At 32.8% G+C, this 18,612-nt stretch overlaps 1 protein-coding gene across 2 annotated transcripts in view; it reads left to right on the top strand.

Annotated features, from left to right (window-relative positions):
* AFG2A (AFG2 AAA ATPase homolog A) overlaps positions 1 to 18,612 on the top strand; it is a 241,320-nt gene that overhangs the window by 68,187 nt on the left and 154,521 nt on the right. For both annotated transcript variants that reach the window (XM_069493176.1, XM_069493174.1), the window contains one exon: positions 7,294 to 7,420. In XM_069493176.1, the coding sequence (XP_069349277.1) occupies positions 7,294 to 7,420 (127 nt within the window). The remainder of the gene's footprint in view (positions 1 to 7,293; positions 7,421 to 18,612) is intronic.

Consider the following 18,612-nt stretch of genomic DNA (forward strand, 5'->3'; position numbering starts at 1 on the left):
TCATTATTTTGTGTACCCACACTGAAGAACAATGCTGAGAAAATGGTGGTGAGAAATCACTAACTCCAGAGACATCTTGACTTCACAAACTTAAAATATGAAAAAAAAATTTTAATCTTAGACGTAGAAGATAGTTTTGTTATTTGGGAGAAAGGGAAGATCATGTATTCTGTTTTGTAACTCTAATGCTTTATATAAAAAATACCCGAGAATATTATTTTATGACTAGAATATAAAAATGATTAAATGTATGAAAAAAATGAAAAAAGTTAAGTGCTCAGTTAAAAGTTGACTGATTGGCATCTTCTGTGAAGTCCTAGAGAATCTATGGTATTAATAACTGCTTTCTCGTAAAGCCGTTTCTGCACTTAATAGTCCAGAATTGGTTTCCACTTAGAGTGGTTAGGGAAAAAAGCAAGAAATTCTAAGCCAGCTTTCATTGAAAATGAAGATTCCAGGCTTAGCAGCTTTCTGAAAAGAGGTCTGAGTTTTAAAATAACAGTCAGGAAATGGGGTAGCCTCCATTGTAGCATATCCAGGTTTCAGATAAGTTCAATGGATTCATGACACTAAGCACCTCGGAGGAAATTTTTGTAGGTATCATTTCTCTAAATGACACTTTTCAAGAAAGGTTGTAAATTTTTTTAATGTGATTTTTATGGTGGTTTTAAAAATTTCATAAAATCATAAAATTTTATAGATGGAATAGTTCTTAGAAGTCATCTAGTATAACCTTTTATTTTTCAGATGGAACAAAAACCCCTAGAATATCAGAGGCACATAACTCTTTTGTGGCCTACACAAGCCTAGAACCCTATAACTTTGACTCAAATGGTACAAAGGCAATTTTGGTAACCAAAACGTTTGTATCCCCATAATATCTTGAAATTTAAAAAAATAAATAAAAATACTTTTTAAAAAAGAATTTTTAAAGGAAAAAAAAAAGACTAGAACCTATGTCTTCTAATTTAATGCTCTTTGAATTGCACTACTGCTGCCTTGTATACTATCAGGGATTTAGGATAGAAAAAGTGTGTTTATTTCAGGGTAAAAATTCTTACGTATCTAAAAATATTTAAAGAATGTTTTTTATGTTTTAAGAAACTGTAGTAGTAACCACTTAATAGACACTTTTAACCACTATGTTTATATCTATGTTTGAAGTTGCTAAATTCATTGCCTATTTTCTGGTAAATAGTTTTTCTTGAATTATACTTAATTGACTCCTGTATAACATCATTTTCACATTGGTACACTTTAAATAATAGTAAACAGAAATACTAAGGAAAACAGAGCAAAAGCAAAAGGAGTAATGGAAAATGTATAACAGAGTTTTTTTCTTTTTTGACCAATTTGCCACTTCGGTAGTAACAGATTTTTTTCTTATAATAGTTTTACAGTATAGCAGAAATCTATTTTTTGATTTGTGTTTTGTCTAATGTGTGACTAAGTACTATAGCATATAAAACTACGAATTTCATTAGAAGATGGCCTGTTGCAACATTTTACTAGAAATTGGGAATTTTTGTTGTTGTTGTTGTTTTAGGACACATAGATCTCTTACTATAGCTATCTTGCCTTTATAATGAAAATTTGCTTATATTTTACGTGCACCATGAAAATTATCATGGGTAATGTTTTTCTCAGAGTGGTGTTTGTTTGGCTACTCTTCTTTAGGTCTTTTTTTGGGTTTCTTCCAAGTCATTATTTACTATGAGAATGTGAGGGGGTAGATTTTAAGAAAACAAATTTAGATGCCTACAATTTGGAACTCTTCATGACTTTTAAAATGTATACTAGAAAAAATGAAAAAAATTACATAAGATGCTGGTCTGTAATTTAGAAATCATAAAAAGAGGTGGTAGGGCATTTTATTGGAGGAGTTATAAAGGAAATAAATGTAAACTGTGAAATTTTTAGTATTGAAAAACCAAATCAGTGTAATAATTACCATGATGGTAATGAGGCTTCTTTAAGATAGGGGTCAGCACATCTTTTCTGTAATAGGCCAGTTAGTAAGTATTTTTATCTTTTTGGACCATACAGTCCAAATTAATACAATTATTCATTTCTGTTGCTGTAGCATGAAAGCAGTTATAGGAAATATGTAATCAAATGAAGAAACAGTTGGCTGGCCAGATTTGGTCTGTGGCTACAGTTCATTGACCGTTGTTTTAAGCATAACCCCCCTTTGGGCCCTATATGTCTTTTGAATAGGAGTAATTTGGAAAAGGGGCTTGACTTCTGAAAGGAAAAGAGAATTAATGTTTTAGGAAAGTCTGGCTTTGATATTTTCTGTAGCTAAACATTTTTCCCCATTGTTGTGTTGCATATCTCTAGCAGATAATAAAGTTTTATGAAATCATTTCATTATGTTAATGATTAAACATTTGTATTTAAACTTTTTCTTTGAGTTGGTTTTGATTTCCTAGGATGTCAGTTTTATGGTTTTTGTTTCCTACTGAAGCTTTGAAAGGTAGCCAAGAATATTTCTCAGCTCATAAAACATTTTCACTATGCTGTTCTCCAGCTAGCTCTCAATGATCTGTGGAAATAAAGAGCAAAAGCAGTATGTTTAAGAAGAATCCAAAGAATTCCCTTCACCTGATCTTCAATATTAATTACAGCTGCCATTTCCTCCTATAACAAATAGCAAACTGGACAAGTTTGAATTTCACCTCTTTCTATTTAGAAGTGCTAAATTGGAGGTGTCAATAATAAGTTTCTAAACATGAATATTTTTATTAAAAATAATGAATTAAGTAGCTTCATTTAGGTGCTACACAATAACAACATAGAATCATAGAATTTTAAAACTATGAGGACCTATGTATATATTATCTAATTCAGCTCCCTCATTCATAGGTGCCAACAAGAATAGCATCTTCATGGGAGCGATAATGTTTTGATCCTTTTATCTCAGATGTCCAGCTTAGTGCCTAGCTAAGAAGCACCCAGATATTTTTTGAGTAAGGGAATGGAGACTCAGAGAAACTATTAATAGAGATTATGTTCTCTTAGCTGGTTATGAATAGAGTTCATTATGTTTCAGTGTCACTTGTAAATAAATTTTCTTTTAAAATTTGAGATTTTTAAAATTTTACTCTGAGACCGTCTTTACACAATTTTATAACCTGCATTCGTGTTCATAGAAGCATCATTATCTTCATGGTAAAGAATCATTTGTAAGCTTGAATTAATTCACCTCTCAAAGAGCTCAAAAAAAATTAATGAAGTGGTGAGCGATGCTAAAAATTTAATAGTTTTTGAACACCCTACATTTAAAAGTGGGTCTGCCTCAGAAAACGTTGTCAGTTGTGCTGAGCATACAGAAATGATACTCTTTTTAATGTAACTGTTAGCAAAAATAATTAAAAGATGACAAAAGATAGCAACAATAATGAAGATCATACTTTTTAGGCCAGTGAGAAAACAGTTTGAAAAAGACTGCTGCCATCCATGATATACTAATTTGTAGAAAGATCATCATGTTACTGTCTGCCCAGAAGGCCATTCAGTCATACGTATTTAATTGTAGGAAGATTTAATAGTCCTTTTTTGAATAAGCAAGCGCCCAAGTCATTGAGTTCCAAATTCTGTGTGCCTGTAACCATACTTAGAGCATATAAATGATGATCCTGAATCATCAGGGACAAATGCTGTGTAGAATTCCACTCACCCCTTCCCAAAAGCTGAGTTCATTTTGAAAACACAAAAGAAGAGGGTAGAAAAAACAGGTGAAGAGGACTTTTGGTATAGATCCAAGAAACCAAAGAAATAGGGATTTTCTTCTTATTGCTCTGTTTCCTGAGCCAAGCTTTTCTGCATCTGAGCACCCAATCTTATAGTATGTAATTGAAAATATTTTGTCTGTTTTAGAGGGACTTATTTTAAAAAAATACTTAAATTATAAAAGTACCCAAAAAGTATAAAAATAGCCATATCTGGAAATTTTATTCAAAATAAATCATTTCTTGTTGACTGTGAGGAGCCAGTTATTACATTTGAACAGCTAATGAACAGTTAACACTAAAATGTTAAGTACTCTACTTATCAATGTGTAACAATCCCCTACTAATATATCTTGTAGAAATAAAATGTCTTTTAGGAGTATATTTATTAAAGGCTGATTGTTATGGGCATGTCTAATAGTTATGAAGGACTTCATAGGAGCAGTTCTTATCTTAGTACTAGATTGGTGGTTTTCATGGCAAAATTTAAGAAAGTTTGATGCTTTCTACCATGTTATTAGGTCATTAAATATGAAATGTCTGATTTCAAATCAAAAATGTAGTTTATGATACCTCAAACAGGATGCAGCACAATTAATCAAAGTATGTGTCTAAACTGTCGACACACTTTTGCCATCTTAACAGTAGCTTGTTTATGCTAGCAATGAAGAAGCCTGGAGAGGGAGTGGTGATGAAATCACAAAAGGCATTTTCCACAGCTTGTTGCAAATTGAATATTTTCCCTTGCAAGATGTGGTCCAAAGCCTGGAAGAAGTGGTAGTTAGTTGGTACAAGGTCCAGTGAATATGGTGAATGACAGAGTTTCCAAGTCCAGCCTCTGTAAGAGCAGCGTTGTTTGTATGGCATATGGTCAAGTGTTGTCTTGCAAGAGGATTGGCCTGTCTCTGTTGATCAATCTCAGCTGCTTAATCACAAGCATCTTCATCATTTTATCCAATTGGTTGGATATGTGTCTTTTGCAAATATTTTCTTCTAGTCTGTGGCTTGTCTTCTCATTCTCTCTTGACATCGTCTTTCACAGAGCAGGTTTTAATTTTAATAATGTCCAGCTTATCAATTGTTTATTTTGTGGTGTCATTATCTAAAAAGTACTCTCCATACCCAAGGTCATCTAGGTTTTTTCTAGTTATCTTCTAGATACTATATAGCTTTGTGTCTTACATTTAGGTCTGTGATCTGTTCTGAGTCAATTTTTGCAAAACCTGTAAAGGCTGTGTTTAGATTCATTTTTTTGCATGTGGATGTCCAGTTGTTCCAGCACCATTCGTTAAAAGGACCGTCTTTGCTCCTATGTCAAAGATCAATTAACTATATTTATGTGGGTATATTTCTGGGCTCTCTGTTCTGTTCTGTTGATCACTTTGTCTATTTTTTCACCAATACTTTACTGCCTAAATTTTATAGTAAGTCTCAAAGTTGGGTAGTATCAGTCTGCTGACTGTGTTCTTCTTCAATATTGACTTTGCTATTTTGAATCTTTTGACTCTTCATAGGAAAGTTAAGACTCATTTTGTGAATATCTACAAAATAACTTGCCGGGGTTTTGATTGGGATTGCATTGAATCCATAGATCAAATTGAGAAGAATTGACATCTGGACATGAACATGGAATATCTCTCCCATTTATTTAGTTCTCCTTCAATTTTTTTTTATCAGAGTTTTTTTTTAATCACATATTGTTCCTCAAAAACATAAATCTCATTATGTCACGTCCCTATTTGAAACGTACATTAACTTAGCATAAAATCCAAGCTCCATAATTTGGATAACAAGGTCTTAGTTATTCAGCCTTGGTTTATTTTTCTATGCTAATCTTTTACATGTTCATCTTGCTGCTGTACTGAGCCATTCTATAGTTTTTTCAGGTTTTGTATCCTGTATTCCTCCCCCTCCCTTACCATTTACCTGTCTGGTGCCTACTAATTTTTCAGATTTTAGCTTAGAAACAATCTTCCCTGGGATAGTCCACCTTGACTCTCTGAAGACCTATCCATGCTACCTTCCTTATTACTTTGTAGTGTAGAATCACAACTAATTAGCAGAGTAGATAGAATTAAAGGCCTCATATATAATTTATCAGCCACCTGTAATATTTAATATGCTTGTAGTAATTATGAAAGTAGCTCCTAGAGCTTTTGCTAATAGTGTTTGTATTTGACAGTTAAACTCCCATGTGGAAAAGTTATATCATGGAGGATCTATAGAATCCATTTGTTTAAAATGTTCGAAGTTTATTCTTAGGTAGAGTCAGATAAGCAAAATTGTGTACTTGCAGATTAGCTACTTGCAGAAATTGGTGCTCACTAGAACAGTTCTCACTGACTTCTCAGGTACTCCTTGGTCCCAAATATTTTAAACACTGGAAAGGACCATTTAAATTAATAAATTCACATTATAATTTATATAACAACCTCATGCGCATTTGATTAGTTTGAGTTAGAGGCTACTCTCCTGTGGATATACAAAGTCAAATTTTTGAACTTACAATGTCTATTGAGGTCTAAATATTGCTATTTAGGGATCCTAATTGCCTTACTATTAAATATATTGCATGATGACTACACTGAGGTGCTCTTGCTCTGTCACAGGTGCTAAGACAAAGGTATGGGGTGTTCCTTCTATCTTTCCCCCACCCTAAGTGCATTTGATTGAATTTACATGTTTAATACACATAAGTGTTATTTAACTCCGTACTCATCCACTCAGATGTTTATTGTATATTTCTCAATTCTGAAGTCTTAGGAAATCCGAGCTATTGCTAATGAGAATTGTTGTTTTGGGGTTTTTGATTGTATGATATCAGGGTTTTGTTCATTAGTTGGACATGTTGGGTTTACTTCTTAAAAATCTATATTGAGATATTTTTTGTGGCCAAAGGAAATGGGCTTAAATTAAAGGGTAACGTGTTCAGTATTAGCTTTTTAATTGACCTGTTATATAAACAAAAGGAAAAACATAACATGCTTTCTTTGCTTGTTTCTTCAGAATTGAGGACTGTGGTGACTACCTACTTGCTGATGTGTTAAAAAAAAATTTGTAATATTTAAATATATTAAGAAACATCAGAATATCCCATCTGGTATTGGTGTGTAGTGAGTTTTTTGTTTCACATAGATGTTAAGCCTCATGTGAGGAATGGATTTGTATCTATCTCACTCAAGGTTTTTAATTCCCAATTTCTGTCCGTATATTTGCCATGTAGAATTTAAGCGTTGGTTAAGTTAGACAATTGTCTATGTATTTGAAGAGCTTTTTAAAATAATCTTACATCTTGCTTTTCAGTGCTTTTATATCTGACATTCATTTAACATTTCAGTTTTGGAAAGAAAATTAACATGTTGGATGATGGAAGAGAAGAAATAACTTGAATACAGTTAGTTTTTCAATATAATAGTCCCATAAATGATAAATTCTTAAACATGCACTTTCTATTTTGAAATAGACATAATTTTTCTTGTTATAGAATATAGAACCTTTAAAAAATGATACAGCATTTTGGGATAAGTAATCAGATTTTTTAAATTGTATTTTTAAAAATCAGTTCCTTAGGTGCCGGGAATGTAGCCGACCGTGTTTTGGCTCAGCTCTTAACGGAGATGGATGGCATTGAACAGCTAAAGGATGTGACAATTTTGGCAGCTACTAACCGTCCAGATAGGATAGACAAGGTAAGAAAGAACGCATTGTCTGAATTGTAAAATCTAGAACTGGATCATTTTATTTTATCAGCTCTCTTTCTTTTTTTTTTTTTGTTTTGTTTTCTTTTTGTCAAATTATTTTCTAACCAGTTTTTCATTTAGAGGATATTGAAGGATGTGAAGCAGTTTCACCGTGCTTCACTGGATACCAACTTGTGTGAGTCCAGAGAGACAGAACACCCTTGCACAAAGGTTATATGAAGGAGGTTTATTACTTACAGATAGGATTGATTGCAAGCCAGTTCCCCAAGGTTCTGGAAAGCTGCCCTGGGTGGAGTCTTGACTGCATGTGCCCACTTGCACTGCAGCTGAGGGACCCTGGAAAGCAGCCGTCCTGGGGTGATTCAGCTCACTAGGCTAACATGTTGGAGAAGATCCTGTTTCTGATGGGGGACTGGAAAAGAGGGACTGTTCCAGCCAGTCCCTCTCTATCTCAGGATGTTGCATTCCCAGCATATTCTACAGTTATTCTTGAAAACTACAAAATGAGAGAACTGGGTTGGTCCAAGACCACCCAGAGACCACTCTTGCAAACTAAAGGAAAATGGAGAGAGCAAAGAAAAGCTTTTATTTATGTTTTTATTGCTTATGATTCAGTATTAATGAAACTATTTCATAATTCTTCAATGTCCCCTCCCCCATTATTGCATCATACTTTCAGTATATTTCTCTAAAGAATTAAAGTTTTGAAATTCTTTTTTTGTTTGTTTCATATAATTTATTCTTCTTGAAGTTTTCCATATTTTCATCTATGTTAAATTTCTAGCTATTTAGTACTAGTTTAGACCTAAGTTGTCATCGACAACATGATAACTTCTAGAAGTCTTGTCCTTACCATTTCTTTCAAAGAAATTAGAGTAAAAATAACAATGGATTCTATTTTCCTAAGAAGTTACTTAGGCCATGACATTAAATTAAGCAGTATAGGTGTAAAATCAATCCTTTGAAACAATTACTACCACTTTTTCCCCAGGTCATAGTTTGATAAAGAAGTTTGCTAATTTAGGCACCTCATTTATATGTAATATACAATTTTTATAAGGATTTAAATTGAGAGTAAAAATTTACTCTCAGAATGAACCAAGACAATAATGCTAACTTTTTTTGTTTCTTGAAGTAAGATTTAAGGCTTACAACAAACTTCTCTGCATTTTTATAAATCAAGCTGTATGACTTGGCCTGGTTAGTGCTGTTTTGTTTTTTCTTGCTGTATAATAAATTACCACAAATATAGCAGCTTCACACAACATCCATTAGCTCACATTTCTATAGGTTAGAATATGGGCATAGCATGATTAGTTTGTCTGCTCAGTGTCCATCTAAAGGCTGAAAACACCGTGTTAGCTGGACTGCATTCTCATCAGGAACTCAAGTTCTTCTAAACTCACATGGTTGTGTCAGAGTTCACTGCCTTGTGATTGTAGGGCTGAGGCCTGAAGACTGAATTTCCTTACTTGATGTCAGCTAGGAGCCACTCTCAGCTTCTAGAGATTACCCGCATCCGTCGCCACACAGCGCCCTCTGCCTTCAAAGACAGCAATGGAGAATCTCCATTACATTTCATCCCTGTCATGTTTTGAATTTCCTTTGCTAAGAAAACCTCAATCACTTTTAAAGTCTCATCTGGTCAGGTTAGGCTTATTGAGGTAAAGTCAACTGATTCAGGACTCATTTGGTAAAGCTCTTCACAGTAGTGCCTAGATTAGCATTTGATTGAATAAGTGGGAGAAGGTGTGTGACCATCAGGAGACCTGAATTTGGGGCTGCCTTAGAATTCTGCCTACCACAGTGCTCTACAGTATCTTTCCTCTACCCCTACCTGAATTCTTTTCTGGGCACTAAGAACAGCTTCTTACTCTCTCTCTAGCTTATCCTTGCCTGTCATATGATTGGCTACAATCCAGCTCTTTTGAAACGTCCTTGCTCTGCAGAATCTGTTCCTTTTTCAGATGATAGCATTTATCTGCCTTTCTGTGTCCAGACAAATCTTTCTTCAAATTATACGTAATCTCTTTTAAAATAGAAATGGATAAGTTAATTTAAATTCCTTTTGTAAAGAATGCATTTTTTTTCATGTTTCTTATGTATGTAATACTTTGTGGTCTGATATTCGATACAGTGGAATTGTTGACTTATAATCTCTTTTGCTTACTTTGCCCTTGTAAGGCCTAAATTGAACCCCAACTGTCGGGTTTCACAGTAAGGTGTAATCTATTCTCAGCAACACCTGGTGCAATGGACCTTGAGAAATTTGTAAGATAAAGCTAGAGATTGGAAATTATTCTTGGGCCATGTTAAGGTTTTGGACTGAATGAAATTTTTCAAGGTCATCCTAGAATTAGTCAAAACCCCAAGGTATGGTAGATGACCTCCATTTTCTTTAGGATACTTTAGCCTGCAAACATCTTGGATCTCTTGGAGAAAATGTTTAACCAATTTTGAGCAGAACTTGTGTACAAAAGTGGGAGGTTGAAGGGATGGAAGTGGTTTTTCTCTTTTACATTTCAAATTTTTTTGTATTGTCTTTATGTGTTTCTTGCCTTATAATAATACTTGCCTTTAAAAGGTAGATGGTGTGTTCCATTAACAAAAACTCATAAATCACAGAGTTTGAAAAATAAAAATATGGGGAACAACTTGCCAAAATTATAGTCATATTTTTGATCCTTTATAAAATGTAACTTTTAATGCCCCAATTTTAAAAAAAGCTAATTTTCCCAAAAAAGTGTTTTAAATGTCAATATTGTTACAAACTAACACCACTTGACTAATTAAATTTTGCTTCCAGAGGCTTCAGAGAAAAGCATAGACATATACGAACATATATATGTATGTTTGTGTGTATATATGTGTGTATGTACACACATGTATATGTCATACATACATTTTATATACAAACTTTGATTACTTTTTGGAAAGTAGAAATCCAGCTTTTTAAACCACCTAATATTGAAGGAGCACATTTAAGATACTGAAAATGTTTGTTAATTAGATACAAAGAATTATTTTCATTAGGCTAGGGGGTGGCTAACAGTCTTTAGTATTCAAATTTTTCAAAATTTATAATATTTAATTTGCAGTAGACAAAATAAAATCACTGAAGCAAAACAAAATCGATAAATATTTTTAAAAAGTATTTTTAAGTAGTGTAAAAATGGTTTCAAAGTCATAAAATCAAATGCTGTGCTTTCAAGTATAGCTTGGAATTTACTACACAGAACCATAGTCTTAATGGGCTACATATATTCTGTAGTTGGGCAAAAAAACCTTTAAATATTTAATGATAATTGTAAAAAATAATTTAATAGTTAATCCATTTCTATTTTAGATAGAATTCCATGTGAAACATGAATTTTTTTAATAACTATACTTTTGTTATTTCTCAGATGATATATTCTATATCAAAAGTCTGTTTCCTTCTCAAGTTCTCTAAAGTTTATTAAATAAAGCAGTATATGGTAAAATAAAAATCTATTTCCTTTCCAGGTATTTTTTTTCTCTAAAGAACTATTATAGAGCATTATTTGTACATTATTTAATAGTACTATAAAAAAGTTTCAGAACTTGTACAATTAAAAAATGGTATTCAAAATGTCCCATGAATATGCTGGTAGGAACAAAACAGTCTTAAGACAATTAAAAAAACAACATCCTGTTATGAAATGAATATAGTTTTTACCACCTCTGTTGTCTAGAGAAAACGGTAGTAAGAAGAAAAGAGGTGACAAAGAATTAAGGTAAATTTCATGTGTTTATGCTGAAAGGTAGGGATTTTTTTTAGGCTGAAACTAGGAAAAAAAAGACCATTCTAGTATCAGAAATATATACATTTAGCCTAATTTTGGCTACATTTAATCAAGGTATTTGGTCTTTAAATTAGCTAGCATACTTTACAATTGTTTTGTCTGTTAAACTACAACCTCTATGTCATTATGACCTTACGAATTATTGGACTGTCAGAGGAGTAAAATTAATATCACTATGTTACTTCTATGTTTCGCATATTTATTGTCGTTTTTGCACAATATTTCAGATTCATGTAGTCTGGGGAGACTAAAGCTGAAGTTTGTTGGGGTTTCTGGTGATTGAGCAAAGGAAGTGAGACACATAGCTGAAGAATCTCATGCTGTTCTACTCTCTGCTATGTTAACATTTACATACCCAACTCAATAGCTGTGATGTTTTATACTAGGCTGAGTGAAATAATTGCTTGTGGTCTGGTGGCATCCCAAAGTCTCCATAGATCTCTTACCTCCCTCCTGCTTATATTAATATATGAATGAAGAGAGGTTGAAGTTGCATCCTCAAGTGTCCAAGTTTGCATAAGAATGGTAGGATGTGATAGGGCAGATGAAGACTAATGAGATTATGTGATGTCACGTGGGCACACTGTCTTTAGATTGATGATGGTCTGGATTTCCTTAGCGTCAGGAGACTTTAGAACAGTAAGAAACTAATTTATTATTGATGCCCAAATAATAGTTAAATGCCCAAACTTTTGGAGTTTATATTGTTCTTTATTAGGCAGTTGCTGTGTGGCCCCTTTTGAAGTGTCCAGTCCAAGACATTTCATGTATTTGTCTTCAATCTTAAGGAAAAAATGATATCATCTTTTGCAGGTGTTAAACAGGCCTCAAAATAGTCGTAATTTTGTGAATATTTTTGAGTTTAGTCCCCTTGGGTACTATGTAATAGACTGTCAGTAATAGTTACTAAATTATAAATATTATCCTTAGTCTATAAATCTAGTTTTCTTACAATAGTAAATTTGTAGAATTTAAAAAATTCAACTCTAAGCTATCTGTGGAAAGATTGTCCAATTGAGGAAAATTTTCTAAGTTATGTAAAGGTCTTGAGTAATGTAGAATTCAGTATTATTTTCTAACGTGTGTTTGACTCATGGAAGTGATAAACTGGCATTTATTTTCCTTCCAGTTTTTCTGAAAGAGGAAACGTGCTTCATGGGTTAAATAAGACATAACATTTTTATTTCTTACATGTTGCAAATTAAAAGGTTTTTTTCTTGTTTTTTCAGGTTTGTGTTTTTTATTTTGAGATGGGGTCTCACTATTTTTTTGTAGACTGTAGTGTAGTAGCTACTCACAGGCTTAAATTTGTAGCACACTACAGCCCCAAACTCTTAGGTTCAAGTGATCCTCCTGCCTTAGCCTCCCAAGTAGCTAGGACAAGAGACTATAGGCAGGTGGCACAGCGCCCAGCTTAAGAAGTTGGTTTTATAGATAGTTTTGTAACATGGGGAAAATTTAAATAGCAATATTTAGAAATGTCCACCAAAAAAAAAAAAAAACTATATATAACTTCCAATTTTCAAATGACTTATGTTCCAAAAATACCTCCAAAAGAAAGGCTGCAAATGTTCGTGGATGATTTCTCTCCTAATACTGTTTTCAGCTAAGTCAGAAATAAAAAAAAAACAAGCTATGTGGCCCAATAGACATTAAAAGTTTTAATGAATCATAATTCTTTACTTTCCTGAAAGCAGTTAAGGAAAGGATGCCAATTAATCTTTAATATTGTTAATCAAAATGATGTGAAGCTTCTTTGGTGAGCTGTAGTGTTATCAGAGCTGGAAGTCTTCCGTGGTCATTTTCCAATTTCAGCTTTACCATCTTTTCACAAGACTCTAGTGTTTTTGTTATTGTTCCTGGATTTTGTTTGTTTTTTAAAGCTGCAGGTGTTTTCACTTCTGTGGCAGCAGCTTACAGGTTTCAGCTTTGGGGATGGAGGATTAGGAGAGATGAGAAAAGAGAGGTTGGTCAGGGGTTGTATGCTTATGTGGGTCTTCATTTAGATACTTATAAGGTAAAGATTGTCTATTCCAAGGATTAGCAAACTATGGCCTATGAGCCAGAGGTGGCCCACTACCTGTTTTTATACATCCCATGATCTGATAATAGTTTTTACATATTTAAATGGTTGGAAAATAATGTTTAAGTAATAAATTTTGACGTGAAAATTATTTGAAGTTCAGCTTTCAATGTCCATAAATAAAGCTTTATTGGAACACAGCATGCTAATTTGTTTATGTGTTATCTATGACTGCTTTTGCACTGCTGTAGCGGAGTTCAGTAGTCACAGTACAGACTAATAGCATGTAAAGTCTAAATTATTTACCATCTGGACCTTTGAAGACAAAGTTTGCCAACCATTGATTTGTCCTCGTGAGCTTTTAGAGGTTTAGTAGTCTTTAATGTGTGTTCATACATAAGCCACAAAGTTTTTCTTTTCTTTTTTTAAACAATATGTTTATTCATTTATCTATTTTAATTGACAAATAAAAATTAGATATTTTTATAAGGTACAACATAACGTTTTGAGATATCACACACACACACACACACACACACGCACACACACATTGTGGAATGGCTAATTCAAGCTAATTAGCATATGTATTACCTCACATACTTACCATTTTTTGTGGTGAAGACACTTAAAATCAACTGTCTTAGCAATTTTCAAGTACACAATATATTGTTAACTATAGTCACCATACTGTACAATAGATCTCTTGAACTTATTCTTCCCGTCTTAACTGAAACTTTTGTATGCTTTGACCAACATCTCCCCAGTGTCCTTTGATCTCCAGTCCCTGGTAACCATCATTCTACTCTCTGCTTTTATGAGTTTGACTTTTTAAATTCCACATATAAGTGAGATTATGCAATATTTATCTTTCTGTGTCTGGCTTATTTCACTTAGCATAATGTCCTCCAGGTTCATCCATGTTGTCACAAATGATAGGATTTCCTTTTTAATCCATTTTCCACATTTTTATCCATTTTATCCACAGTTTCTTTATCCATTAACCTGTTGATGGACACTTTGATTCTATACCTTGGCTATTGTGAATAATGCTGCAATGAACATGGAGTGCAGATACCTCCTGGATCATACTGATTTCATTTCCTTTGCATATATACCTAGTAGTAGAATTGCCAGATAATATAACAGTTCTATTTTTAATTTTTTAAGGGACTTCCACAATATTTTCTATAATGTCTGTACTAATCTACATTCCCACCAATAGTGTACAAGCGTTCCCTTTTCTCCATTTCCTTACCAGCACGTATCTTTTGTGTTTTTGATAATATTCTAATAGCTGTGAGGTGATATCTCATTGTTGTTTTGATTTTCATTTCCCTAATGATTTGTAATGTTAACCTTTTTTTTTTAATATACCTGTTGGCCATTTGTATGCCTTCTTTTGAGAAATGTCTGTTCAAGTCCTTTGCTCGTTTTTTAATTGCATTGTTTTGTTGCTATTAAGTTGTTTGAGTTCTTTATATAGTTTGGATATTAACCCTTTATTAGGTATTTGGTTTGCAAATCGTTTCTCCCATTTCATATGTTGTCTCTACACTATGTTAAGTGTTTTCTTTGCTGTGCAGAAGCTTTTTAGCTTGATGTAATCCCACCTATTTTTGCTTTTGTTGTCTGTGCTTTTGGGGTCATATCCAAAAATAGCATTGCCCAGACTAATGGTACAGGACTTTTCCCCCTGTATTTCTTCTGGTAGTTTTACAGTTTCAGGTCTGCATTCAACTATTTAAAAAAAAAATTATTATTTTTTTTTAAGACTGGTCAAGTTCAGTAGTGAGAAAAGGGGAAAAAATAGAACAAGGAGTTCAATCTGTGTCTGTGAACAATCGAGATAACTCAACCTTTGGACCAGCTGCATTCAGCTCTTTAATTCATTTCAAGCTCAATGAGCCACAAAGTTTTTCTAAAGATTTAAAAAATGTATTTATTGCATAAGTTTTCTGAACATACATTATATCATAAATTGTATATGTCAACAATATAATGCTGAACTTCATAAATCAATAATAGTAAGAAGGCTGTTTTAACTTCTTTCAAGTATATCCCATCTTTTCTTGAGAGTTCTCTTAATATTTAATTTTTTAAAATATATTTGTTTGCACTACATAATTTTTTCAATTGAATGACTCCCAAAGCCAATAAATCTACAAATTTTCTTCTGTGAGTAACGTAACTATTTATTCATGGCAACTGAATCTAAAGCTCCATTTGCTTTTGGCTTTTTACAGTTGTGAGTTGAATGTTCTTTTTAGTATTTGTCATCATTCAGATTTTCAGGCTTAAATATTTAGATTTTGAAAGATTCTGTGTTTAGATATATTTGTCTGGTAAATAATATTTGATGAGGTCAACTTGTGAATAGAAGTATGTGTAATTTTCTGTTAGAGTTATAACAATAAAATACATACTATGTTCAATACCCAAGGTCTGAAAGAAATTAGTGTTTTCAAGATTGGAAAGAACTTAGAAGGCTCCATAGTCTAGTTATCCTTCTGATGCATTGATCCCAGTTATAAAATTCCTACCCATAATTCCTCCATCCTTTGGTCACTTACCTATACTGATGGGGAACTATTAACTCATGAAATAGACCATTTCATCTTTGTCTCAGACCATTAGGAAGTTCTTTCTTCTGATGAACCAGCAGCTACTTGTCTCCCTAAACACTTCTACACAAGAGCCTGATTTGATAAACTATGAAGAACAGTTTTTATCCCTCTTCTATATGGTTCTTGATTTTTGGAAACTGTTATTTGTCTTTTCTTTACACTTTCTCTCACTAACCAGTCTTTTCTTTTCCAGTCTCGACATCTTGGATTATTTCATGTGACAATCTTTTTCCACCTTCAGAATTCTGATCCTTTTTTCCTGAACTATTGTTCATTTGTCCCATTCTGAAATTGTGGCATCCACAGTGAATGTGTTATGATGAATTGTGATCTGATACATACAGAACTTTAAGTGAGACTCTTCCAGCCTTTATCTAAATACTACACTTCTGCTAATACATTCCAGGATTGTGTTAGTTTCTTTGCCATCTGTACATTGGGATTACTATCGAACTTAAAGTCATCAAGTACAAAACAAAAACAAAAGTAAAAAGCCCAGGTCTTCAGAGTCTGCTGAGTAATAACTTCCACACCTTGGTTTTGTGTAATTAATTTAAGTCAAGTCTCAGAAGTTGAGCCACAGTACATATCATCTATAGTGGTCTTCCTCTAAAATCAATTCCTCTAAGGTTCTGCTTTTCACAAGATTCCCAGATAGTCTTTTCCTTAAGTCCAAGTGATTTCCCAATAATTTCTATGCTGTAGCTGCAAGGGCTTCGGTCCTTAGGAGTAGAGGAATTAATATTTATGAAATTCATTTTACTAGATTTGATCAATCTAACTTGTCAAGTGTGGGATCCTGTTTCTTTTATTCTCTATGTGTCTCTTTATGTATTGATACCAGAGGCACTGTGTATATTAAATACCAAGAAGAATTTATAGAGCTTTCTTACTTTTTGAAAAATAGCCTCAACTGTCTGGTTTAGGATTGCCAATTTAGGTGAGCTTCACGAAACATTTAATTGGCAAAGATAATCAGGGAATGTTCTGAAGAGTTACTAAAAAGAACCCCAAAAAGGAAAGTAGGATGGTTAAGATTATTTATGGAAGAAGAACAGTTGAAAGTAAAATTCTCATAATTTACCTTAAGAATACTATCTGGGTAAAGATAGTGAAGAATACTATCTGCTTTCTGTTTTCCTTGATGGAAATAGGTAAGAGTGAATAGAGGTAAATTCATTGTTAAACTTCCTAACTCTAAAGTTTTATTACATATACTGTTAAAGTGAAGAGTTCAACATTAATTTGGTTTGAACTTTGTAGGTATTTAAAACCTATTTTATTTTCTTTTAGCTTTAAAATGATGATGAAATGTATACTTAATTTCCTGATTACTTATTTCTAAGTTTATAGCTGCAGTTTCATGAATTTGTGATGTTATAGTTACTATATTATATGAGGAGTTGTGTAATATTCTTCTTTGAACTTTTTTCTTGTTCTGTTTTCGACACAGCCCTTCCCAAAGTTTAGTATTTCTAGATGAGTTTTTGGAGAAATGAGTGTAGAAGAAAATGAAATTGACACATGTAACTGAGGAAAAAGATGATAGGGACCAGAGTGTCATATGCAAAATGTGATAGAAAGGCCCGAAATTGACAGTGAGAAACAAGCAATGGAGAAATTAAAGTAGACAGACATATGCAGGGATCTTAGTTTCTAATTCTAGTTCTGTTGCTAACAAACTATATTATTTGAAATAATCTAGCCTTTCTGGGCCACTGTTTCTGTATCTGTCAAAAATATACTAGATAATCTCTGATATATCATTTAAGTTCTGCAGTTTCTCTTATTTTGTGACACAGAGTTGTGCAATAATAGAGATTCTAAATGCTACATAAAAGATTACTATTTCCTGCAAAAAACCTCAAAAAAGTTTCTGAGGTTTTTGTTTTCTGTTTTGTTTTCCTTTCTTTTTGGGTACCACCTTCCCAAACTTTCGTGTTTTTGAAAAGTTCCTTTCTTCAAACAGATCATAAAGCAAGCAGATATTATCCAGGTGTGCAAAAGTGACTTTTCTTTTTAACCAAGTGATTTTCAGAAAAAGTGGGAAAAGCCATAAATCAGCCTTAAGGCTGTTGTTGTATAATAAAAAACTTTAGTTGACAGTTGAAGAACACCTTAAGTTTTTCATTTAAAATTTATTACTCTTTGAAAAAGGAAAACTTGTTGAGCTGCATATTTTCTCCTTTCACAGATGTCTACTCAACATATAATATTTTGGTTCTATTTAATATGATTTTAACTATTTTTAAAAACTGCTGACAAATTTAAAAATAATTTTGATTTAGAATGGAAATATCTAATTGTATAATTATTTGAAGTTGAATTATCTTTAAATCTGGAAAACCTTCTTCTCTTGTATTATAATGCAATACGATATTTGGGAACTAATGTTTAGATAGTTTAGGTAGCTAGATACCAAATATACAGCCATATGTTGAATCTTTTAAAGTCATTAGTAGAAAGGCTAATTTCGTGATTAATTTTAAAATACATAGAAAGCTTTAACAAAAACAAAGTGCCATTTTTGTGCCTGGCATTCATTGTGTATGTGTGTGTGTTTGGAAGGGGTATGAAAAAGTAATGGGGGGGTATGTAATAGAAAATTCAGTTCCTTTCTTTATAATATGCACAATCTAATTTTAAGCACATAGAAATTTTGATGCATTAAAATATTAAAACATGAACAATCTAAACATGCATCAGAGT

This window comes from Eulemur rufifrons, chromosome 18, assembly GCF_041146395.1.
Source record: "Eulemur rufifrons isolate Redbay chromosome 18, OSU_ERuf_1, whole genome shotgun sequence".
Taxonomy (NCBI): domain Eukaryota; kingdom Metazoa; phylum Chordata; class Mammalia; order Primates; family Lemuridae; genus Eulemur; species Eulemur rufifrons.